The sequence below is a fragment of the Notechis scutatus genome, chromosome 3 (genome assembly GCF_049901735.1).
Source record: "Notechis scutatus isolate UNSWTSFEM ecotype Mainland chromosome 3, rNotScu1.2, whole genome shotgun sequence".
NCBI lineage: Eukaryota > Metazoa > Chordata > Lepidosauria > Squamata > Elapidae > Notechis > Notechis scutatus.
This window is the reverse complement of record NC_142011.1, coordinates 193,255,435-193,281,333: the sequence shown is the minus strand read 5'-3', so window position 1 is coordinate 193,281,333 and position 25,899 is coordinate 193,255,435. Positions and strand designations below refer to the sequence as shown.

At 39.5% G+C, this 25,899-nt stretch overlaps 1 protein-coding gene across 1 annotated transcript in view; it reads left to right on the top strand.

The window, feature by feature from the left end:
* The window catches only part of SAMD12 (sterile alpha motif domain containing 12), a 292,967-nt gene that overhangs the window by 245,801 nt on the left and 21,267 nt on the right, over nucleotides 1-25,899 (top strand). Inside the window, exon 5 of the mRNA XM_026689580.2 lies at nucleotides 21,089-21,171. Within this exon, the coding sequence (XP_026545365.1) occupies nucleotides 21,089-21,171 (83 nt within the window). The remainder of the gene's footprint in view (nucleotides 1-21,088; nucleotides 21,172-25,899) is intronic.

Below are 25,899 nucleotides of genomic sequence, written 5' to 3'. Positions count from 1 at the left end.
ACTTTGGACCAGTCATTCTTTATCAATTCTAGGAAGAAGGAAATGACAAGACACTTCTGAAAGTGTTTCCAAGAAGTTTGCAGAGAGTTGCTTAGGTTGTTGCCAGGAATCATAAGTGATTTGAAAGCACAGATTATTATTAATTAGATTTTTAAAAAAAACATTGCAGGAACTAGCATTATAAAAAGTGTTACATCTCTAGACCTTATGCCAGTCTTTCCATAGTATATTTCATTTATGCTGGATTTCGAGTCCTGTAATCACCAAGTTAGGATTAAAATTGCCTATGCAGGTTGATTTTTAAGGATTAGAAACTCAACATATTTAGGAATGGGGAGGGTAACTTTAGACAGAATATGTTCATTGATAAACATCATTCTGTACTATATTTGATAAAATTCCTGGAAGAATGTTTTGTCTACATCAGCACATTTGCAGCTGTATGCACCACCAACTTCTCTGTAATAGATTTCTTGCTGTAATCAATGTAGCAGAATGTAAGAAACTTGACATGGTAGTTCATAATCACATGGCACAAGAAGGCAACACAAAAACAGACAGGAACTAAAAGTGTTACATCTGAGTGGGACTTCCAGTATTCAGGAATATGGCAACCCACTAAAAGAGCTGGATCCCGATGTTCAACCTATCATATGGGTTTACTGCTCCAAGTTGTCCTGCATAATTGCCTGTTGATTTTTCTTCATGTGTGGAAGATGGACAAAGAGATGAAGCAGCACCTTTCCTTCACTGTGGAAAAGAAAAGGCCACTGAATGGATAGAAAAATGTCTGTAAAAAGTTTGTTGGACACCTTCCTTCTTTATAATGCAAGTTGATTATTTTTTTCTTTTCAGGTGTAAATGTCTCCTCCTTAAGCTCTTCAGCACATTTTATGTGCTTCTTTATTCCCTAACCTATTGTTGAGTGAGTGGTGCCAGTATAGCATGTAATAGTTTCTTCTTACGATTGATCCACAGACATGAGTTAGAAGCATCATTTCAATTTTGACAATTGTGCCATTAAAAATGGAGTTAAAACTGCAACATGCCTCCTCTTATCTATCTGCATACATTAAGTGTGTCAATGTTTTAAATCCCATAGAGACATATCTCCTTCCCCCATTAAGTTACTGTCATCTGAGTATTTACCATTTACCATACATTTATGCTATAATGGATTAATTCTCCAGCTTGGGTTTTTGAGAAAGGCTTAGGAGTCTCCTCACCCTACTAGAGATCATAGGGCATGCAACTAATTTTATATTATTATTGTTTTGCCCCTTTAATAATAATAAAAATCATTCAGCTAGGCATTTGGCAAGCCCAAAGGCATTTTTCTGTTTCTCGATGATATGGAGGGGTCTGTTCTGCAGGTTGAAGCTACCACATCTCAAACTGAATCGGCATGGAGAAGAATTGATTCTGCCAGTTAAATTGCTAGCTTCCCTCATCCCTATCCAGCTTGACAGATGTCCCACTTCAATTAACAGCCAGATGCAGCTAAATTCCTGTATTCCCGAGATGTTCTGATGCTAAATAACCAGCAGTTTGTTTTTACAAATGAAAATATGGCTGTTATTTTCCTTTTTGGGAGCCATTAGATGCTGGTTAGTATGTGTCAGGCTAGCCACTTACAAACTTGAGCATTTAGATATTTCTAAAATTCTTCTAGTCCTCTCCTTTTGCTTCAGTTGTCTAAATCTGTTTTGCTTCATGGCCCATTTGAATTGATGCTCTGAGTTATAGTGCCTAGTGCCAAAAGCATGAGACCTATAAATACACGCTATTGCACTTATTCCATATTAGAAAGAGTGATTCTTGGCCTGTGCTGAAAGCAAGCCGCCAAGAATGATACAACTTCTATATTGTATACTAAACTTAGTGATGGATATATTGAGCTGGTCATCTGTACCTATCTGTTTCTCCCTGTTTTCATTAATGTGAATGTCCCAAGTAGCCTCTGCATTCTTCCTAAAATGGAATCTGACAGTACCATTTACTTTCCAAGTCCTGCTGATGCAGTCAGATATGAAAAATCATCAATCACTCCAGAGAACATTCACCAGAGCACTTGCTACAACAAACAAGAGCAGGCAGTGAGACTCGTGGAAATCCACTCGTCAGGTAACCCTTGACTTATAACCACAATTTTACAACCTCCGGTTTCTGTTGCTCAGTGAGTCGTTAAGTGAATTTTGCCCTATTTTTACGATCTTTCTTGCCACAGTTATTAAATGAATTGCTCTAGTTGTTAAATTAGTCACACAATTGTTAAGTGAATCTGGCTTCCCCATTGAGTTTGTGTCATGCCCCTGGTGGAGACTGACTCTGAGGGAGAGGAGGAACAGCCAACAGGGAATGGAAGTATGGCTCCGGAGGTTGTGGAGGAGGCTGGGGAAGCGTAGAGGCTGGCTGAGCAAGCGTAGAGGCTGGCTGAGCAGTCAGAGGAGGACCCAGACCCATTCCCTCTCCATCCTAGGGCACGCAGGGAGGAGAGGATAAGGGAGAGACTTGGTTTACTCAGGAGGAGAGGGCCTTGATCCTTTTCATGAGCTGCAGCTGTGGCAACTGGATAAGAGGATGGACATGCATACTGGTGAGTGCTGGAAACAAAGCATGGAAATATCTCTAGTTTATGGTTCCTCTCTGAGTTTGGTGTCCTTCCCAATGTGTGCTCTGTTATCTGTGGACGTCCTCCAGCCCTTATCTTGCCTGGTTTGTATTGTTTTTTACTCTTTATAATTTAAACAGCATTTCCTCCTTCTTGTAACTGCCAGTGTGGGAGTTTTTTGTTTCCAGTCAAGGATATTTGGAACTTGGAAGCAAAGTGAAGGAATAAAAGGGGCTTTACCTGTTGTTGTTTTTTGTGACTGTGTTTATTTTGTATCCCACCCTGGGTCATCACAGTTTGCTTGTCAGAATGGTGATGCCAGGACACTGCAACTGTCATAAATATGAGTCAGTTGCCAAACACCCGAATTTTGATCACATGACCATGGGGATAATGTAATGGTCATAAGTATGAAAAAGGATAATAAATCACTTTGTTCAGTGCCATTGTAAAACTTTGAACAGTCACTGAAAGAATGGTTGTAAGTGAAGGACTACCTGTATTGTCTTCAACCTTGTTCTTTTCTCATGCAGAATCTTCAGTTTCACAATATCCAACCATCATAGCCAACAATTCATTGAATTCTTGGATGGTTTCTAGGTCTAAGTTTACAAAAATCCTCTTGCCTTTCACAAGATCACATTCCTATCATTCCTGCTGTGCATTCTTAGGGATATTCCTTAAATTAATTTCACAGTATATATAATCCTCTCTAATCCCCAAAGAGCCCTGGACAGCTTTAGTGGGGCATATTTCAAAAGTGTCATTTTAATTATGACCCTTTTAGTCTGATCATTTTAATATTGGCAGAGGTTTTAAAAACCATTTTTTTCTAAAGTCAAAAATCCCAAACAATCTTTTTTTTTTTTTTAATAGGAGCATTTCCTCTTAGGGAAGTTTACATAGCTGTTTGCCTATATCCTGAAGCTTCCTTCAGATTAAAAAAGAAAAAATATATACATATAACCCCAAATTAAGGGGGGGGGGGTAAACCTATTTTCTGTAACTTGTTGAGAGCATTTGCATAATTTATTCAAGATTTTAAAATTTAATTTGGTATAATTCATTCTAATTTCATTAGGCGTACAAGGTGCAAGGAGCTGCTGACACTCACTGGAAATAATTGGAAATCTTGTTTCTAAACCACCTCTCTCACATGCACGTATTTGTATATGTGATTTTTACAGCCATAAGAGTGAAAAAAACCTATAAATTAAAATGAAAATAGAAATATTTGAATTGCAATACAGGTAGTTCTTGACTTACAACAGTTTGTTTAGCGACCATTCAAAGTTACAATGGCACTAAAAAAAAGTGACTTTTCAAATTAACGACCATTGGATCATCCCCGTGGTCAGGTGATCAAACTTCAGACAATTGTCAGTTGACTCATATTTATGACAGTTGCAGTGACCCAGAGGTCACGTGATCACCTTCTGACAAGCAAAGTCAATGGGGAAACCAGATTCACTTAACAACCATGTTACTAACTTAACAACCGCAGTGATACACTTAACAACTGGGCAAAAGGCGTGTAAAATGGGGCAAAACTCATTTAACAAATGTCTCAACAACTTAAATTTGGGGCTGAATTGTGGTTGTAAGTTGAGTGACCTGTTTTTTCTGTTTATTGGTTTATCTGGATTTGCAATATAGCAATAGCACTTAGACTTATATACCGCTTCACAGTGTTTTACAGCCCCTCTCTAAGTGGTCTACAGAGTCAGCACATTGCCCTCAACAATCTGGGTCTTCATTTTACCGACCTTGGAAGGTTGGAAGGCTGAGTCAATCTTGAGCTGGTAAGGAATACGAATGCAGCCTGATGGATTCTGTGCTATCAAGTTACTTTTGACTTTTAATGATCACATAGATAGACATTTTTCCTGGCTTGTGATGTTTTGATGATACCATCTAAGCAGAGGTGGTATTCAGCAGGTTCTGGCCAGTTAGCGGAAATTTTGAGTCATTTGGAGAACCGGCAAATACCATCTCTGACTGTCCCAGACCCCACCTATTCTCTGCCTCCTGAATCCCAGATGATCGGCTGTGGTTGCCCTGCACAGGAGAACAGAGCTGGAAAGCAGGTTAGTGGGGTGGGGAGAGAATGGGGATTTTGCAGTATCTTCCCCTGCCACACCCACCAAGCCACGCCCACAGAACCAGTAGTAAAAAAAAATTAATCCCATCATTGCAGGGATTAATAAAAGCTGCGGATTGGGATAACATGCCCTGAATCTTGGTACGAGTGAAGCTTGAAATGACTCAGAGTTCTGCATATGCATGGATATCACTACAGTAGCTGAACTCTGTTTAAGAACAAGATTAAATAACATTCTGGCTCAAATTGGATACTAAATGGCCTGGCCCAGCATGGCAGGCCAGTTACACCAAAAGACAAAATGTATGAACTAAGAGGAAATATCTCACCTAGGGATGTGCAGTGTCCGACTTGAAAGAGTTGAATTAGAGAATGTGAAGTAACGCTTCTAGTTAGCGATAAAGGATTGTCCCAGAAAATATAAAAACCACGGAGGATGAGTGCAAAAGAAGGGACCTTAAATCACCAGGGGTTATGGGAAAGAACAGTTGACACTGAAACAGCTAATAACTTGTTGTACAAAGACTGACTGGAATCTTTTTTTTCCTTCTTCCCATGAAAGAGCTGAACAGAATATAAAGATTTTTCGCCCCAGCGACTGGCTTAATTCTGTTGTGAAAGAAAAGTAGCATAGACATTTGAAACTTCACATAAAAACCTAACCCTCACGAAGGGGAAAGATTGAAGTGCCTTATGAAAGCATAATGGACACTGTACCTTTAGCACTGTATTTGACATGCTGGGAAATATGGTGGCAAGCGACTTGCCAGAGAACAAAAGCTGACTTTGTCTCTTTGCTGCAAATGATGAGGTCTCTGATATGAAGCCTTCCCACATTCTTGAGTAGGATGTTTTATTAGAGTTAACTGGTTCCATTAACAGAAATACAAATAAACACTGGGTGACAGCAAAGAGATATAGAAGATTCAAACTCCTTGCTGACACACAGTGGCCACTTGGGTTTTTACAACCCAGATTTGGTAGTTTTAGTAAAGCTTTGCTTGAAGGACTGAGATCCTGTTTCCCTGAAGTAAACATGTCTTAACTTGGAGGTGCCTGGAAGCTGTGTGCATCTGGATAGGGACTTAACAGTAGCAGACTTAATAATAACAGACTTCAGCTGAACCCTGGCAAGATTGAGTGGGTTTGAGTTTGGGGTACTGCCAGTTCTAGGCTATGCCATCTTTGTTTTGGCTGGGATGCCACTGCCTCTGATTCTCCGGAATCTCGAGATCCTCCTAGACTCAGCTCTGGCTCAAAGAGCAATGACAGTCGTGGCTTGGAAGGCCTTTGCACAGTTTCACATTATACACAAGACGTAAAATGGACACCTAACATCAAAAACGTTATCATAAAAGAACAACAAAGAATGTTCTTTCTGCGCCAACTCAGAAAGCTCAAGCTGCCCAAGGAGCTGCTGATACAGTTCTTCAGAGGAATTACTGAGTCTGTCATCTGCACCTTTATAACTGTCTGGTTTGGTTCTGCAACCCAACAGGACAGGCACAGATTTCAGAGGATAATTAGGACTACAGAAAAAGCAATTGCTACCAATCTGCCTTCAATCGAGGACCTGTATACTACACAAGTCAAAAAGAGGGCTGTGAAAATATTTACAGACCCCTCACATCCCAGACACAAACTGTTTCAACTCCTTCCCTCAAAGTGACTCTATAGAGCACTGCACACCAGAACAACTAGGCACAAGGACAGTTTTTTCCCAAACGCCATCACTCTGCTAAACAAATAATTCCCTCAACACTGTACAACTATTTACAAAGTCTGCACTACTATTACTATTAATCTTCTCATCACTCCTTATCACCCATCCCCTCCCACTACTGACTGTAAGACTGTAACTTTATTGCTTGTATCCTTACGACTTATATTGACTGTTTCCTAGAATGATTTGATTGCTTATTGTACCTTATGACTATTATTAAGTGTTATACCTTATGATTCTTGATGAATGTATCTTTTCTTTTATGTACACTGAGAGCATATGTACCAAGACAAATTACTTGTGTGTCCAATGACACTTGGCCAATAAAGAATTCTATCCTATCCTATCCTATTCTATCCCTTTCTATCCTATCCTATCCTATCCTATCCTATCCTATCCTATCCTATTCTACACGAGTTGTGCCCATTCCTAGATCAGAATCTAGGAATGACTGCTCACAGTCAGTCATATCAAAATCACCTCCAGGTTGGATTATTGTAATGAGCCCTACATGGGGGTGTCATTGAAGAGTACCCAGAAGCTTAAGTTGGTACAGAATATAGTGGCATAGGCAGTTATATGTACTTCCAGAACAGCACATGTCATACCTCTGCTCTGTGACCTGTATTGGTTACCAGTTTAAACCTAGAGCCAATTCAAGGTGCTGGTTTTAACCTTTTAAGCCCATTGCATGGAATTGAGTTATCTTGGGACCTCTTCTCCCCAGTTTATATTTACTGTGCCGTCCCATTGGAACTGGCAGGTCCTATCTGCTAGTGACTTATATCTGATGGGTCACAAGAGATGAGTCTTCTCAGCAGTGGCACCTGCTTTCTGGAACCTTTTCTCACCTGAAATGCTCCACCCACATTAATGTTCCATAAATCCCGTAAGACCTGATTTTGTTTTTCAGACCTGGAGATCTCAGGGAGCCGGGAGTATTCTAAGATGTCTCCATCATTGTGTTTAATATATTTTCTTCTGTAACTGATGGTTGTATTCGGTATTTCTGAAGTCCACTTTGGACCAGTCATTATTTTCCAGTCTATCTACACAGCCTTATTTTTTTCAGCCATTAAATGAAGGGAGTTGCCCATGTAAGCTGCTTTGAGTTTCTCTGAGAAAAGACCATATTAATCTAATGAAGCCAAACAGCATATATTTGCTATTAGTTCTCCTCTTCTCCTACTCCTAAGAAATCTCCACACCAGGTTAAATGGCTGAGACTCCCTCCAATTATAAACTTTGTTGTGTAGCAGAGACCTCATCTGTATTCTCAGATGCTCACATATGAGACACAAAGAAGAAAACTTCTCTTGAGTTACTCCTCAGATGTACAATGCAGTCCTTCAAGTGTTAAGTTTGACAGCCCCCTCCTTTAAGCATTTGGATATTTTAATGATGTCAATTACGCTTGGAGGGTTTTTCCAATTTTTAAAAGTTTCTTTGTGGTGGGAGAAGCCTGAATGTATTTTGAATAGAAAATTTGAGTTTTTCTCAACCATATTTCCCAATATATGGTTCATCACACAGTCAACCAGATGTTTAGACTAGATTTAGCATTTATATTAATCAATTGAGTCTTTCTCAAGGACCTGAGATAAACAAATGTTGTTTGATGATATTAAAAGTATTGTTTAAGAATATAAGCTGTTGCAACTAAAGCTTCCTTTTGCAATTGGCCGATGGTGATTTTTGTCAATGTCAATGGTGTTCAAGTGATAATCTAGATGTTTTGGGATTGCACCCCAGGCTCCTATTCCTATTGATGCTAGCTTTGCTTCCTTTTCCCATACTCGTTCTATATCTATTTGCAAATCTTTATACTTTGCCATTTTTCTCCAGTTGTTTCTATTCAGCAGTTAAAAAAGAAGTTGTGGATAACTGATGTGACAATGCCAGGGTATCCCAAAGGTGCTTTTTCAAGAGGCAATTGGACTTTTTGGTTTTTCTTTAAAGTTTCTTAGATGAGAAGCAAAACATCTTCAAAGAAAAACCAAAAAGTCCAGTTGCCTCTTGAAAAAGCACCTTTGAGACAACCATGACCTGGATGACTGAGAATCTCCACAGACAACACTAGGGGATAATATAAGACAAAGAATTGGAGATGAAAAGAAAATATCAAGGTCTGAAATTTGAAGTCGAACGATTATGATATAAAGTGGTAGTGGTAATCCCAGAGGTTATTTGGACATATCAAAAAACCTTGGATTTTATTTAGATAATCTGCACATTGATGAAAATTTCACTTGTCAATTACAAAAGGCCACATTCTTGGGTCTGCACCAGAGATGGTATTCAACAGGTTCTGACCAGTTCTGGAGAACCGGTAGTGGAAATTTTGAGTAGTTTGGAGAACCAGCATATACCACCTCTGACTGGCCCTGCCCCCATCTATTCTCTGCCTCCCAAGTCCCAGCTGATCGGATGGGTCTTCTTTTGTTGCCCTGCACAGGAGAACAGAGCTGGAAAGCAGGTTAGTGGGGTGGGGAAGGAATGGGATTTTGTAATAACCTTCCCCCAGGAGTGAGGAGGGAATGGAGATTTTGCAGTATCCTTCCCCTGCCACGCTCACCAAGCCACGCCATGCCCACCAAGCCACTCCCACAGAACCGGTAGTAAAAAAATTTGAATCCCACCACTGGTCTGCACACATACTACATTGATGTAAAGTACAGTCAGGCAGAACAAAAGAGCAAACAATATTTGCATCTCTTCATCCACACTCGGGACTCCTTTCTGTTCTAGCAATCTATCGGTAGAATTATTTAGAACAGGTTTCAGGGAGTCCTCAACTTACAACAGTTCATTTAATGCCCGTTCAAAGTTACAATGGCACTGAAAAAAAGGGACATACGGCCATTTTTTCACACTTATGGCCTTGTTAGCAACTCCATGATCAAAATTCAGATGCTTGGCAACTGGTTCATATTTGCTGTGTCCCAAGATCATATGATGCTGTGTCCCAAGGTCATGTGATCACCTTTTGCAACCTTCTGACAAGCAAAGTCAATGGGGACGTCAGGTTCACTTAACAACTGTATTACTAAGTTAGAACTGCATTGATTCACTTAACAACCTTGGCAAGAAAGCTGCTAAAATGGAGCAAAACTCACTTAACAAATGTGTCACTTTACAACAGACATTTTGGGCTCAATTGTGGTCATAGGTTAAGGACTACCTGTACTGTCTCCTTTATTTTTCCTGATCCTAGGGACATGGAATGCACCGAAAATGCTTTATTCGATAGCGGTAGACTTTCTGTTCTCTTAATTCTTGCACTTTAATTTGAGAAAGATTGATGGGCTGTTTTTGGGGGAAAGGGCAGCATTATCCACAGGAAGGGATAAAAGTTGGCAGCTACAACTGTGAGATCAAAACCCTCCCATTTTTTACATGAATCAAAAAAGTCAAGACAATGGACACAACACAAATCCCCATCATTACTGTCAGGCATCCAGAAAGTATCCATGATATAAATCACTCCGAGATGTTATCTCTCCAATTGATTTATTAGAAATAGATCTGGCATGTCAAAAGCAATTTCCCAAGTGAAAGTTTTTTCGTGTGTTACACAGAATCCACCTTCTCTCCTCTCCTCCCACTTCTACACTTCATAAATCACAAGAACCAATTAACTGCAACTGGAAATTCTTAATATGACATACAGAATAACCTTGAACTTTTCAACTCCTCTAAACTCTCTAAACAAAAATATGGCAGCTGAATTTCAAAGCTGACAGTTACCTTTTTTTTTTACCTCCACGGCCATCTCTTTTGATCCCTAAGAAGGGGAATTTCAACCATGAGACAAAATTATAGTCTGTTTGTTGTTGTTAGTCACAAAGTCATTTCCGACCCATCGCGACCCCATGGACAACATTCCTCCAGGCCATCCTGTCCTCTACCATCCTCCGGAGTCCATTTTAGCTCATACCTACTGCTTCAGTGACTCCATCCAGCCACCTCATTCTCTGTTGTCCCCTTCTTCTATTGCCCTCAATCTTTCCCAGCATTAGGCTCTTTTCCAGTGAGACCTTCCTTCTCATGAGGTGGACAATGTTTTTGAGTTTCATCTTCAACATCTGGCCTTCTAAAGAGCAGTCGGGGTTGATCTCCTCTAGGACTGGCCAGTTTGATCACCTGGCAGTCCAAGGGACTTGCAGGAGTCTTCTCTAGTACCATAGTTCAAAGACCTCAATATTTGGCATTCAGCCTTCCTTTCCAACTTTCACAGCCATACATATAGTCTGTTAAATCTACCTAAATATGAACATTTGCTTAAATAGAAAATTAAGGTAATTAAATATTTTCAAATGATTAATTGAGTTAACATGGCACTTTCGGGGAAGGTAAAAAAGAAAAAAACTAGATGGGACCCATAATTGAAGGCCTATGACTTAAAAGAGATTGTTTGTTAATGCATCAAATAATGGGTTCATGATAAACCACAAAGTAAACATTTTCATTCTAACCTATTCTAGACTACTCAGTCAATCTACTCAGTGTTTGTACCTTGCTGGTCCTGGGAATGAATTATTTGCAATACTAAATCCATGGCTTATTTAATGTACTGTGCGAACTCAGTCACTAAGTTGCTTCTCTATTTGAAGACCATTTTGAATGAAGTGCAAGGAAGCAGAACTGCCCTAGAAGATCAGAGCAAATTCAGATCTGGGAGGAAAGGAGAAACAGGGTGTGTTGTGCCTTTCTAATCTGTTGTTTCCTACAGGTTTTTATGATGCAATGCCCTTTTGATACTACAGACAGTCTGGTTGCATTTAGACTATTATTCTACAACTAGGAAATAACAGTACTGGGAAAGGATATAATTATATATGTAATAAACCACTTCTATATTTCATCCAGAGTAGGAGAACACCCATCAGCTCAGAACTAGCAATCTACCATTTTAAAATATCCCAGAGCAAGTTAATTTTAGAGTTAGTACTTTGTAATTTTGACTGAGCTGCTGCATCTTTGGAGGATTTCTTTGTCCCCAAATCTGATGAGATGCTGTCTAACTTGCAGCATTTGTATTATGAGCACATGCCCTCCCCAATTCTGACAAATGGCCATCGCCTGGGATGGAAAGGAGTCTTAGGTCAAAACAGCAAGGAACAAATATGTCTAAATCCCCAAATATGCAAAAATAAAGTTACTCTTTATGCTGTGTAGCGAGATTAACTATGTTCTCAAATCCTGCTCTGGCAGACGATACTAATGCTTAATATTTTGTCTAGAGGCATTGGAGGGAAAAACCAAAGATCAAGAATTTGAATTCTTTCCTCTATTTTGATGAACTAATCCAATAGTCTTGGAGATAATGGCTGCATCTACCTTTGACTTCCTGAAAATGATCCCAGAATTAAACGGTGTTGAACCACAACAATCTAGTTCAAAGCAATCCAGCATGTTTTTACTAGGAGCATTGAATTACATTGCACCACAGCAGATGGCAACCTCTAGCCAGGATGGATGAATCCTGAAAATGCTAAGCAGGGTTGGATCTGGTTAGTATTTGGATGGGAGAATAATAACAATAATAACATAATAACATAATAACATAATAACACAATAACAACAACAACAACAATAATAATAATAATAACAACAACAACAACAACAACAACAACACAAGGGCTGCAATCCAACCTTGAAGCTAATCAAGTCAACATTGAGCTTCAACCTTGAACTCATAGGCTAGAAACCAGGTGACTAAGTTCAACAACACAACAACAACAACAACAACAACAACAGCAGCAGCAGCAGGGCTGCAATCCAACCTTTGAAGCTAATCAAGTCCAACATTTGAGCTTCAACCTTTGAAGCTCATCAGGCTAGAAACCAGGTGACTATGAGTTCTAGTTCTGCTTCAGGCACAAAGCCAGATGGGTGGCTTTGGGCCAGTCGCTTAGGAAGGTGACAATGGTAAGCCACTTCTAAACAAACCTTGCCAAAAAAACAATAGGGACTTGTCCAGGCAGGCTCTGAGAATTGAACTTGAATAAACAGAAGGAAAACCACAGGTTAACTATATATGTCACCATGTCTTCAACTGCCCAGACCTGGGATTTCCTGAGGATCATATACTAACACAAAGAGTTTGTAAAGATAGATTTTCATCCTAGTTCACTAAAAGTCTTTCTTCGAGTCCTTGTCTCTTTCAAGCAACAGTAGGATATCTCTGGTCTTTCCACAGTGGTGACCTTTAGCTTCCATTGCAGTGGTGGGATTCAATTTTTTCACTACTGGTTCTGTGGGCGTGGCTTGATGGGCGTGGCAGGGGAAGGATACTGTAAAATCTCCAGTCAGAGGTGGTATTTGCCGGTTCTCCAAACTACTCAAAATTTCCGCTACCGGTTCTCCAGAACTGATCAGAACCTGCTGAATACCACCTCTGTTCCATTGGCTGCAGCCAGTTGTACTAAGGATGCTGAGAGTTATAGTTAAACATTTCCACAGAGATGCACATTGCTCTCACTTGTGTTAAGGTGCTTTGTGTTTTCAACTTCTTATTCTTTGCCATCTCCTCAGAAAGCTCTTTGATGAACCATTATTCTTTGTTAAAGGTGCCTGGCTATTTGTTAATTGAAAGAATTGCTAGTAAAATTTGTTTCTGTTTCTTGCCAGAAGAACAGGCAATATCTAACTTTTTTTTTTTTTTTTGAGGTGAATATGGACAGGCACAAAAGATTAGGTCTATAATAAAGGTCCAATTAAACTGATTTATGCAGGAATCATGCAAGAATCTTCTCAACTAACAGTACCTGTCTGGGTTTAGATAACAGAGGTCAAGGGAGGTTGAATTTAATTTGCTTGTGGTTACATAAGAATTCTAGGCTGATTCCTCTTTTTAACTCCACCCCCCAGATTCTGCTACTTCTCCTCCTACAAATATTCCCTTTTCATTTTACCTTTTATATCAGAAATAAAATGGCTTCAAGAAAGTGCAACATTAATTGTTAATTATGTGGATTTAGAAGTAGCCCTCTCTGATTAATAAACAGAAGCATTTCTTTGTTAGCTTTAAACACCCGCCCCCTTTCATAAAAGACACAGTGGTTCCTTGTCTTAATTTTCTTCATGCAAGGGCTTGCAATGTTAATTAATATTGATTGTAATATTAATTAATATTGACTTACTCAAAGTCACCCAATAAGCCTGGGTGGATTTTAACCTGCATCACCCTGGTACAATCTTAACCACACTACGTTGGTCCTCTCAATAGATTAATATGTATTAATATACTTACTAGTTTGATTAACAATTTGGGGTACTTTGATCTACAAATCAAACTTTCAGTTACAGTTATAATAGCAGTTTCCTGGCAAATTGTAACAAATCAGTTGTGCTTAGCTATACATCACAACAAAAGTGATGGTTAGTTCAAATGATAACTTCATTTCTTTTTTTTACAATGCAACCAAGATATAGTTATTATATAAATCCTTTCATTCTGTTAAAAGTCTTGTCATAATCATAAGTTTTAAGAAACTTCTATTCCACAGAGATCAAGAGAGTGAAAAAATATCTATCTGTATAATCAAAACTCTGTACAATTCCATCCTTACAGCAATCTCTTTCAATAATCCCAGTATAAAACATGAATTTATTACATTGTGCATCTAATTATCCCCTCTCTGGACAAAAAACCACCACCACCACCACCACCACAACAACAACAACAATAACAATAACAATGATAAAGATAAAGATAAATATTAGAAGTGAAAGAAAAGAATCCTATTCTCTGCAAGAAATCACAGGCAGGTGTTTAGTTAATTGTCATTTTTAAATATCTTTTTTTTTGTTTAGAGAAATGTGTCCAATACTGGTAAATGAGATCAAAGGTATCTTGATGCTGCTCCATAATTGTTCACCAAGTCAGTTGCCTTATTTGGGTCTATGTGTCCATACAGTAGTTCTTGGCTTATGACTACAATAAAACTCAGAATTTGTGTTATAAATCATGACAGTCATAAGTAGGGGCACACAAGTGATTGAACCTAATTTTACCCCCCAAAATTGCAGCAGTTGTTAAGAGAACACCACATTCATTAAATGAATATAGTATTTGTTAAATGAATCCTTGTATTCCCATGAGGTTTGTGGCCAAAATCATCCAAAAATGCTGGAAACCTGCAAAAACAACCCCTCCCATAAATTACTCTCATATGCTGCAACCAACTTTAAAGGTGAGCCAGTTGTCAAACATCTAAAATGCAGTCATGTGACCATGGGGCTATGTACAATTGCAACTCCAGGACTGAGACATAAATAGAGCTTTCAAGGGATCCAATGTAATTTTGAACAGTCATTAAATATTCTGTTCTTAAGCAGGAAGTAATTTCACTGAAATAGCTTGAAATGTTGATTTGGGCTCCAAGCTTGATGATTTGGTTGCAAACGTTTCATTCCCATTTGTGGAGACATCTTTAGTGTGCACTGAACATAACTACCAACCCGAGCTACTTCAACATAACTACCAACCCGAGCTACTAATATTCAAAGACATTTCAACCATAGCTTGAAATCCTGTTGCCAGTTTTCAGCACATAACCTTTACTTGCTTACTGAAGATCTTGGTCACCTGGTCAAAAATTACTCTTAACTACCAAATTTCTTGTTTCCCCACTGCTTGACTGCATGTGTACCTCCAAAGAGAACCCCATCGCATGCAAAATGCACACTCTCCTTTTTCTTCATACTAGCATACTATATTAGATTGATTCAACCTAGTCACTTCAGGTATCAAGATCCATGGCCTTCAATCCCCAGAATCCTCACCAATGGCCACACAGATTGACGAATTCTGGGAAGTGAAGTCTACAGATGTGGAAGGTGACCATGTTGATGAAGACTAGCCTAAGGTCATTTGTGCTTGACAATTATTTGAACCTGACTTCAAATCTGATCATGACAACAGCTTTTTTTATGTGTTCTATGCAAGCATATATAGTTTAGTCTTTATCTAAACTAAAAATATTTGGTATTCTGAAATGTAAGTCTCTTATTGAATAGTGTCATGAGTGAACCTCTGCTTTTTCATTCTAAAATCTCTTTCCATCTATTAATCAATCAATCAATCATGTTGGAATAAGCTTGCGTGAGGTCTAGTTGTCAATTCTGGAATACTGCTGGAATAAGTAATAGATTTGTCCCAACATGTATCTCAGCTATAATTTTGACATAAATCATTATGCCGCAGAGTAGAGTCAGTAGAAATCTCAGCATGAGTTTGGTTGCTGTATATGTCTTACCAGAAGAGTTTTGCTGGATCAGACCAGATACTTCTCTTGTCTTGTAGCCTATCTGATACAGAATCTCAGGAATCCATAAGCAAAATGTGAAGATAATCATTCTGTCTCACTGGCACTCATTGATTTTCTCTGAAACAAGAGAGTACTCAATTAGTCTTTTTGAGGTTGCCTGACCTTCCCATCTAAAGCCATGATAGACATGAAGCACCACCAGATCTGGACTCTCCTTGATATACTTCCAGTTCTTTCACAAAATGATCCTGTTTTTTGAGAATTGTAGGTAGTCCTTGACCTATGACTGGTCGCTTAGTGAACAATTAAAGTTACAATGGAAAAAACCCCTCCTGAAATGTACTTATGACTTGGTTTCAATGAAGTCGCCCCCTGGAGTCACATGACTGCATTTTGGGGGCTTGGCAACCAGCCCGCATTTATAGGCTTTTGCAACACCCCATGGATGTGTGATTTGCAATGTGCTTGCTGAAAACCAGCATTTACTTCTGGGTTTTGGGGAAAATGCCCTATTGCAAACAATAGTAAAAATGCCCTATTGCAAACAATAGCATAAGTTAACAACCATAATTTTGCTTAATGATCACTGTGTTCACTTAATGACCACTGAAAAAAGGTCATAAAATCAGGCATGGTCATAGGAGTGATCCACTTTACAACTCTCACATCTTATGAATGTAATGGGCAGGCTCTATTAGAGTCATAAGTCAAGGAAGAAGGAAAGCAAACTTTATCTCTTGTAATCTCAGTGATTTATACTAAAAGTAGAATCGCTACGCAAGGTATTTGTCAGAACATTCCAGGGATAAACCTTTTAATTGGAAATCTATCCTATCCTGAACTTTAAGAGAATTCCTACCATTATTCTCAGTTCTTTGACTAACACAATCAAGAATATAATTTAATAACTTAATACTTCATGAAAATTCCTTCATACTTGCTTTCTCAAAACATTTCTATTTGTTGCTTAATTCAAGTCTTTAAGTTGCCAAAGTTGGACATCTCTAGCTTAAAGATTCAAATGGGTGTATTTCCACGGTAGAGTGGATTGCTGATCAGGATATCAAAACTGGTCTGTTGGCCAACAGTGGGGATGATTCTCAGGTTTTATCAACACTTCCAGCAAAGAATTAAGATACAAGTTAAAAATGCAAGGGAGACAAAACCTATCCTTGCTTCACTCGTTTTTAATGAGGATTAATTTCCAAAATGTCACAGTAGATTTGCAGTGTATTCTTTCCATGCAGTTTCATAATCAGTATCAAAAGCTGTCACTGATAGAGAAGGCATCCAATTTCTCTCATAACCTATCTGTAGAGATCAAATCAAATGTTGTTTTTAAGTCAATGAAGGCAAGAAAGATGATATCTTGAAGGGGATTAATGCATTTCTCTGTTAAATCTTGAGGAATAAGACACTGATCTAGTGTCAACTATTCCTTCTAAGATATTGCTCTCCGCTTGTTCTTCCACTGAGATATTGTCCTGCCTTGTCCAATATCAACTACTTTTACCTCCCATGCTCAGCAAGCTGATAGAGTGAATACTCATCAGATTCCTCCTATCTCGTTTTTATCTGCTCTGATGGATCTACATCAGCTCTCAAGGAAAGAACAGCCACATTTATCTTGAACAGATTTGCTGCAATCAGATCACCCTCAATTGCTTTGCCTTGGGGTTTTCAATTGTAAAATAAGTTTAACCGTCTCAGAAGAAGGAACAGGGAATCGGTCTCTTGACTTCAGAGTGACATTATGTGACAACTGAGACAGTTGGAGCATCACTGAACAAGGTATGAAAATATTCAACCCAGGCCTGCCCACTTTTGATGTCTAAACCTTTCTCAGCCTTAAGCTAAGACTACCAAAACCATAGTGTGGTGTGGGACAGCAGGCTGCTTGAGAAAATCACAGGAACCCATACTTCATTTCTCCTCCCATTTGAGCCTTTTCTCCAGCATCAGCATGGCAAGAGTTGCCAATAAAAGAACAACCTTAAACCAGTTGACTGCTCCTTAGTGAGCACAGCATGCATAAAATTGCTGTCCAAGCATCCTGCAGGTATCTTAACCAAGGTCAAAATGAAGTGAAAAGGCATCACCATTATCACCCCACTTCCTTTTAACTGAGATAGGGCAAGATGATATGATGACTTCTCAAGCTTCACATTAATTGGATCAGGTCTCTCAACTGCCATTAAGATACTTTGGGCAGTTCCGAACTTGGATAAAGCTTCCCAGCATGGGTTGGTTAAAAGTGAACGTCATCATCACTATCCCAAAAGATTATAGCCATGGACAGTTAAGACTGATGCCGTGCCTGACAATAACTTTCCCCCACATTTTCTGTGGTAGAATGGTAAACTTGCCTTAAATTTCCCACAATCAGTTCTAAGTGGCACCTGCTCATTTACATTCTCTATATCTCAATCCTGTGGTCCTAATGTAATTGACAGTAATATCAAAGGATTGCCTTTGGTAAAATGGAGATTGAGGAATGAATGAGCCTATCTTTTTCCTGATATCCCACAATCAAAACACATTCTTGTAACCACAGAACAAAAAGGACATACCTCACCTTCTCATCACATTTTATGAGATATCTTGGAATACCTATGGACCGGTGGTGGGAGGGAGGGGATGGTTTCATGCTCGCTCCCACTACTTGTGCAAATGGAGCTTCACACGTTTATCCACTGCTTGTGCAAACTGGTTCCCAATGGTCCGTGGACCAGTACCAGGCCACGGACCAGGAGTTGGGACCTGATATACAGTATGTGATGACCGGGACAAGGCACGAAGGTCACACAGCCAGCTGAGAGTTCAAACTCCCCTTTAATGCTCCAAATGTCCCCAGATTCTTGGCATGTCCCAGAGTAAAGTGCGCGCACACACAGACAAACGGCAGCCTCTGGTTGCGCCCAGTCCAACAAAACAAATGAACAGGAAAATGAGTCCATGAAACAAGGAACAAACAATGAGTCCACAAACCAAGAAACAAACAATGAGCCCACAAGTAAGGAAAAAACAAGCAGTCCTGCAAACTCCAAATGTCTGTACTGGCACACCAAACTCTACCAATTCAGTGTTTGTTCCTGACACATGCTCCTCCCCACAGCATCTCCTGAAATCTCAGTCCCCAGGTGTGCCTTGTGAAGAGGGACGGGGCACCCTTCCCCCAAGTCATCAGGTTAGCCTCCGCTGTTCCCAATTTCTCTCCACTCTCCATGCTTATGGATCAGTAGGGGGCGATCCTTGGTCATCGCCTGAGCTCTGTCACTCCTCATGTCCACTGTTGCCCTCTCTCAGTCATCCTGCCCCCATTCCTCCCTGCTAATAAGCTGTTTGATCTCTGATTGGATTTACCTTTGCCTTATTGACTTAATAAATAGTTTGATCTGTTGGCAACGTGTGCCATAGATGTATTATATTAGAACTAAGTGCTTTGAATTGCTAAGGCTCATGGAAATAGCGAGTTGTGTTCTTTAAGAATAGATGTCCCATATATAACAGAAAAGGAGAGAAAAAAGGTTGCCATATAACTAGAGCTAATCTTTTAATTGTTTTACAAGCGAAAATATTGTCCTTTCCATCTTTTATCAGAGTACTTCTTGTCAATTGAAGTTTTCCTCAGAAAAGTTGGTATATCATCCCAATATTTTTTTTTTCTAAATAGTGCCATCTACTCTTGATTTGTCAGCAAAGCATTTCTTCGGTCACATATCTGCTACTTTTCTGAAATATGTTTCTTTGCCAAAGCTCTGTGATTTGGGTAAAACAATGAACCTCCACTAGACTATTGGAGAGATGTTTAGGCAGAGAAGGATGCATTTTAGGAAAACAAACACTGATCTGCCACTGGATATTCGGTTTTCTATTCTCTATCAATGTGAATTATAAGGGACTACAATAAAAAAAGGATTTATCCTCTACAATAACTGAGATTTTTGAGTGGCCATCTGTGTATTTACATTTTGATGTTTTGCTGGGTCATTCTCCAATAAGGAGAACAGGTGTGCGTTTGCTAAGTTCCACTATTTTTTTCAGTTTTTAGAAGGTTGCTATTGAAGTACAAGTAGTTTTTGATTTACGACCACAATTGAGCTCAAAATTTATATGGCTAAATGAGACATTTGTTAAGTGAGTTTTGCCCCATTGAATGACCTTTCATGCCACAGTTGTTAAGTGAATGACAGCAGTTATGAAGTGGGTGACATGGCTGTTAAATGAATCTGGCTTCCCCATTGACTTTGCTTGTCAGAAAGTCCCAAAAGTTGATCACATGATCCCAGGATGCTGCAACTATCATAAATATGTTGTCAAGCATCCAAATTTTGATTACATGACTATGGGGATGCTGCAATGGTTCTAAGTGTAAAAACTGGTTGTAAGTGACTTTACTCAGTGCCGTTGTAACTTTGAACAGTTACTAAACTAGTGATTGTAACTTGAGGACTACCTGTAGTGTGAAGATACACATTTTCATCAGTGTGAATATACAGATCACCACCAGTGGTGGTATTCTACCCGTTTGGCCTGGTTCTGGTATACCGGTAGCGCCAAAGATCAGCTGGTAAAGAACCGGTTCTCTTCGAGTCTCTCCGACACTCTGCAGTTGGGCCCGCCCACCCACCGCTGCTCCTAGGTCCTTTTTAATCTCTCAGCTGTTTGGCACACCAGAGCGGATTGCTGTGCTAAATGGCTGAGAGGCGCAGTAGCTTAGTTTTTTTTACTGTTTTAATGCGTGTTTGGTGCACACATCAGAGGTGGCATTCAGCAGGTTCTGACCAGTTCTGGAGAACTGGTAGCAGAAATTTTGAATAGTTCAGAGAACCGGCAAATACCGCTGCTGACTGGCCCCACCCCCATCTATTCTCTGCCTCCCGAGTCCCAGCTGATCGGCTGGGTCTTCTTTTGTTGCCCTGCACAGGAGAACGGAGCTGAAAAGCAGGTTAGTGGGTTGGGGAGGGAATGGGGATTTTGCAGTATCCTTCCCCTGCCATGCCCACCAAGACACGCCCACAGAACCGGTAGTAAAAAAAAAAAAGAATCCTACCACTGGCACATGTGCGCATGATCGCGCGAGTTGCATGAGTTGTGCAATCCCACCACTGCAGCCACGCCCACCAAGCCATGCCCACAGAAGCGGTGGTGGGAACTTTTGAATCCCACCACTGATCACCACTGATACCTCAGTTACAGGCAAGTAACCATTCTTATATCTATCAATTTTTTCTATGTATCCTTCAGAATCCTTCAGCTGATGATGTTATCTGGTAACAAAATGTTCAGAAACTAAATTGAAACAAGCTTGGAGAACAAAGCCACTGCCAAAATCTAAAACCCAAGCTACAAGTATTTTCTATTATTTCATCCCTCAGAATTTTCTAAATCCTCTGACTGGAAGCTAGCAAATGCAGAGCAACACCTTGTACGGAGATCAAACTTGCAACCACTTCAGAAGGTGAGTAATTGTGTGCCTTTGCTCACTCTCTATCTCCCCTCAGTGTTCATTGGATCACTTCTTCAAAGCTGAGGCAGGTAGAATTACTCACTGATTAGAAATTGTTGAAAATATGCATAGTTTGGGTTGTAGGTTTTGGCAGGGGTCTGTTCTCCGAGCTTGCTGTTTGGCTCCCAGATATTTTGTTACCAAACTAGGTAACATCTTCACTGGGGTTTGGGTTGAAGTATCATTTAGTTTCTTCTCTGCTTATCTGGGTCCTGCGTGGTGTTGTGGTCAGTTGGTCACGTGACCAGCTGTTTGTGGGGCACTCACTGATTCCTCTTTGGGAAAAACTGAAAGGAAGTGAATAAGATTTGTTGTAAGAAAGCAACCTTCTCTCTTAATAGGTTACATGAGGTCCCATGGCTTTCAACACAATTGTAGGCAATCTACAGCCCTCTAGATATTGCTATACTCCAAGATCACCCAATATGTGGTAATGATGAAAGTTCAAAAGCCTCTAAAGTTTTCACACTTCTGCTCTAACTACTTAATTATCTTATTGATGGTTCTCAAGAATAGAATAGAATAGAATAGAATAGAATAGAATAGAATAGAATAGAATAGAATAGAATAGAATAGAATAGAATAGAATAGAATAGAATAGAATAGAATAGAATAGAATCTTTATTGGCCAAGTGTGATTGGACACACAAGGAATTTGTCTTGGTGCAAATGCTCAGTGTACATAAAAGAAAAGATACATTCGTCAAGAGACAAAAATCATAAGATACAACACTTAATAATAGTCATAGGGTACAATAAGCAATCAAATCATACTAGGAAACAGTCAATATAAATCGTAAGGATACAAGCGCTAAAATTACAGTCCTATAGTCACAAGTGGGAGGAGATGGGTGATAAAGAACGATGAGAAGATTAATAGTAATAGTAGTGCAAACTTTGTAAATAGTTGGACAGTGTTGAGGGAATTATTTGTTTAGCAGAGTGATGGCATTTGGGGAAAAACTGTCCTTGTGTCTAGTTGTTCTGGTTTGCAGTGCTCTATAGCATCGTTTTGAGGGAAGGAGTTGAAACAGTTTATGTCCGGGATGTGAGGGGTCTGTAAATATTTTCACAGCCCTCTTTTTGACTCGTGCAGTATTCAGGTCCTCGATTGAAGGCAGGTTGGTAGTAATTGTTTTTTCTGCAGTTCTAATTACTCTCTCAAGTCTGTGTCTGTTAATAAAGACTTCATGAACTTCATGCTGATAAAGAGTTTATGAACTGCCTGGAATTTTACAAATTCCAGCACTGCTTTTTTGGAATTGACAAAAGATGGACACGTTCTATGGATGGATTCTAGTTGAAGGCCATTCAATCAAAGTTTGTATCCATAAGTTTAAAAAAAAAAGTGCCACAGACAAGCAAATTCTTATTTCTAAGCAAGCCCAGTCAAAAAGTTTTCTAACACTGCTCTTCATGGAACACATCACACAATTTGGATGAGCCATGATTGACAAATGTATTCTCAGTAAAGGAGAGATTTTTCCCCCCCTATTTTTGTCACTTAGCCATTCTATCTGCTGTGCAGGTAGGGGATATAATTCATCACAGTTGAAGGAACCTGCATGTGTGTGTGATTGGAGGAAGAAGAAAGGATATTCCATCTGCAGATGGAGTCAATCACTTATTTCGCTCTACTAAAGGCTACTTTTTATAGCATCATTCTGGGTCCAAAGTATGACAAAAATGAATGACAAAGCAGATGGTAGAATAGAAATAAGGACCACTTAATTCAAATTCCTAACCTGTGGCATTCTTGGGATTGAGGGGGACCTGAATAACATGGGGCTGAATAACATGATGCTGACGTTACCCTTCAGTCATGTCTGACTCTTGGTGATTCTATGGGGCTGGGTCTCTCTACATCTTCCCAATCTTGCACTACTTCTTTGATTTGTTCTATGCTGTGGCTGGTGTCAGCTTTGATGGTGTCCGGCCACCATGTTCTTTGGCGTCCTGGTTTCCTTTTACTCTTCCAAACATAATTGCTTTCTCCAATGAATTTTCTCACATCTTCTTTTAACAACCCCATAATCCCTTGTGGGGTGGAGTCTGGGCAACTTAGTGGAGCTGAGTGTTTACTGGCTGGATGCCCTTCCTGTCACCAGTGCAGAGGGTTTTTGTTTTTCAGTGGGCCAGAAATATCTGCCTCTACCTGGGATCGAACTCAGAGCCTCCTGACTGTGAGGCGAGAGCTCCATCTCTAGGCCACCGCACCACTCAAATAAATTCCCCTGCATGACATGGCCAAAGTAAGTGAGTTGCGGTTTTGAGATTTTGCCTTCCAGTGACATGGTATTCTGGTATTATGCAGAAGGACTAGACTGGAACAGTGGTGTTCTCAGTTGAGAATTCTGCCTTTAGCATTACCCAGGCATCCATTTTGGCCCAGGATCCCTTCCAGATACTGTTCTATTGCTCATTCAAGGCATCCTTTCAGACATCCTAAAGAGGCAGCAAATTCCCAGATCTTTAACTGATGACTACATTTTTACTAGCAGAAAAACTTACCAGCTTTTCTTGCCTATGATAGAAAAACCAGATCAATGTGTGTACTTAATGTTGGACAGTCATGGTGAGATCCCTTTGCTGTTTCATGTCAAGAAGCAAAAATGTCTTGGGATCATGAGGCATATACAGGTACTTGCATCTATTTATGACCATAATTGAGCCCAAAATATATGTTGTTAAGTGAGACATTTGTTAAGTGAGTTTTTCCCCATTTTATGGCCTTCCTTGCCACTTTTGTTAAGTGAATTGTTGCAGTTGATAAGTTAGTAAGCCAGTTATTAAGTGAATCTGGCTTCCTTGTTGATTTTACTTGTCAACAGATTATAAAAGGTGATCACATGACCTTGGGACACAGCAATGGTCGTAAGTATGCACCAGTTGCCAAGCATCTGAATTTTGATCACATGACACATTGCTACAAGGGTCATAAGGATGAAAAATAGTGAGAAGTCACTTTTTTCAGTGCCATTGCAACTTCAGTCATGAAATGAACTGTTATAAGTCAAAGACTACCTGTTATCTATATCTACAAAACTCTTAGAAAGGCTCTTAATATGGAGAAGGAAGGAAGACCTGGGTTAATGCTGGCCTAGGACAGCTTTAAACAATTCTAGCGTTTCCAAATAGCAAGCAGGTTTTCTGAAGCATTCCTTCCTTTTCCAAAAAGCCGTTTCAAAAAGAGGTGTAATTGGGTGCGTCCACAGGTGCAGGCAAGTCAGCTGTATTTTTCCATCTAAGAGGGCCAACTTTTTAAGTACGAGATGTTCAGTTCAGTGTCAGTATATGGTACAATATGAGCCAACACCCTTTGTGTATTCTTCAGTAATCTACAAAATGTCTCCTCATTCAAAGAAGGAATTGATTCAAATTCCCCTCCCCAAACTGCCTGTTATTTCCTTTTCTTTCTTCTCTCGACTTCCCCTGTTGTACTTTGAGCTTTTTTTTCAGTTTAATATTTCTGGTGATGATTCAACGATGGGAGTCAAAGCTAGACTTGGTGCTGCTTGAAGGCAAGGTGTGGTCCACAGTCTTGGCAGTGACACTAAAGTAAAATAGAGGCATTCCTTAGAAAAGGAAAGACTTCTGTATCACTGGGATTCATCTAGCTTAGGGATTAGAGCTATAAATTAACTCCTCGGTCTAATTTCAAAATCTCTTTATGAGCAGTCAGTTTAGATCACTGTCCCTTTCCTAACAACCCAGTGGGAATGGAGAAAGAACAGAAGGAAAAAGATGGGAAATGAGTTGGCAGAGGAGATTAACCTGTCATTATTTTGCTTTGGACTCACCAAAATTGACTTTGACTCAAGTCATTAGCGTGAGACCCACAACTGATTCTCTTGAAGGAATTTAGCTATTAATAAACCCTCCCCCCCCCAAAAAAAAAAAATGGATTCCGTGTCTGGGTGTGATTTATCTTACACTTTTAATTCAGATTAAAATAAACTGACCTGCTGAACTGACCTCACCTTCAAGATGAGAATTTGCTGTGTTTCTGAAAATATCCACATTATAACATGGGTGCTTTGGTTTAACCAAGGCCACCTCTCAGATATTTCATTCCATTCCTTTCTATAACTGTCCCATGTTCCAATTATGTAATGCAGAAAACACTTAAAAGTCTTTCAGAGTGAAGAGAAAAATAGAAAGAGCATGAGAAATAGGTTGAGTGAAAGGTAAGTAAACACAGAATAGGATAATGGTAATGCAAGTGAATTTCAGAATTCTGAAGTCTATCATCTATCTATCTATCTATCTATCTATCTATCTATCTATCTATCTATCTATCTATCTATCTATCTATCTATCTAGCTAGCTAGCTAGCTAGCTAGCTAGCTAGCTAGCTAGCTATCATCATCATCTACCTTAATAATATTGAGTGAAAGAAGCTACTCAGGAGATAATAAAGAACACAGTGTTTCCATTTTGCAAATTAAGGTATGCTTAGGACTTTATGTGTTGACTACAAAGCTTAAGGCCTCTAGGCTGCCTGGCACAGCACCCAGCTTACATTAGGATGAAACGCCAACACATTTTTAATGCTCCTAAAAGACCCAGGCACTACACAGTTGATATAAAAGGTACTGCCTACCGGCATATTAATCTATTATAAAGAGCAAAAGAAGTTGGAAAGAAGGACAGGGAGACAATGACTAGAAAATGAGATCA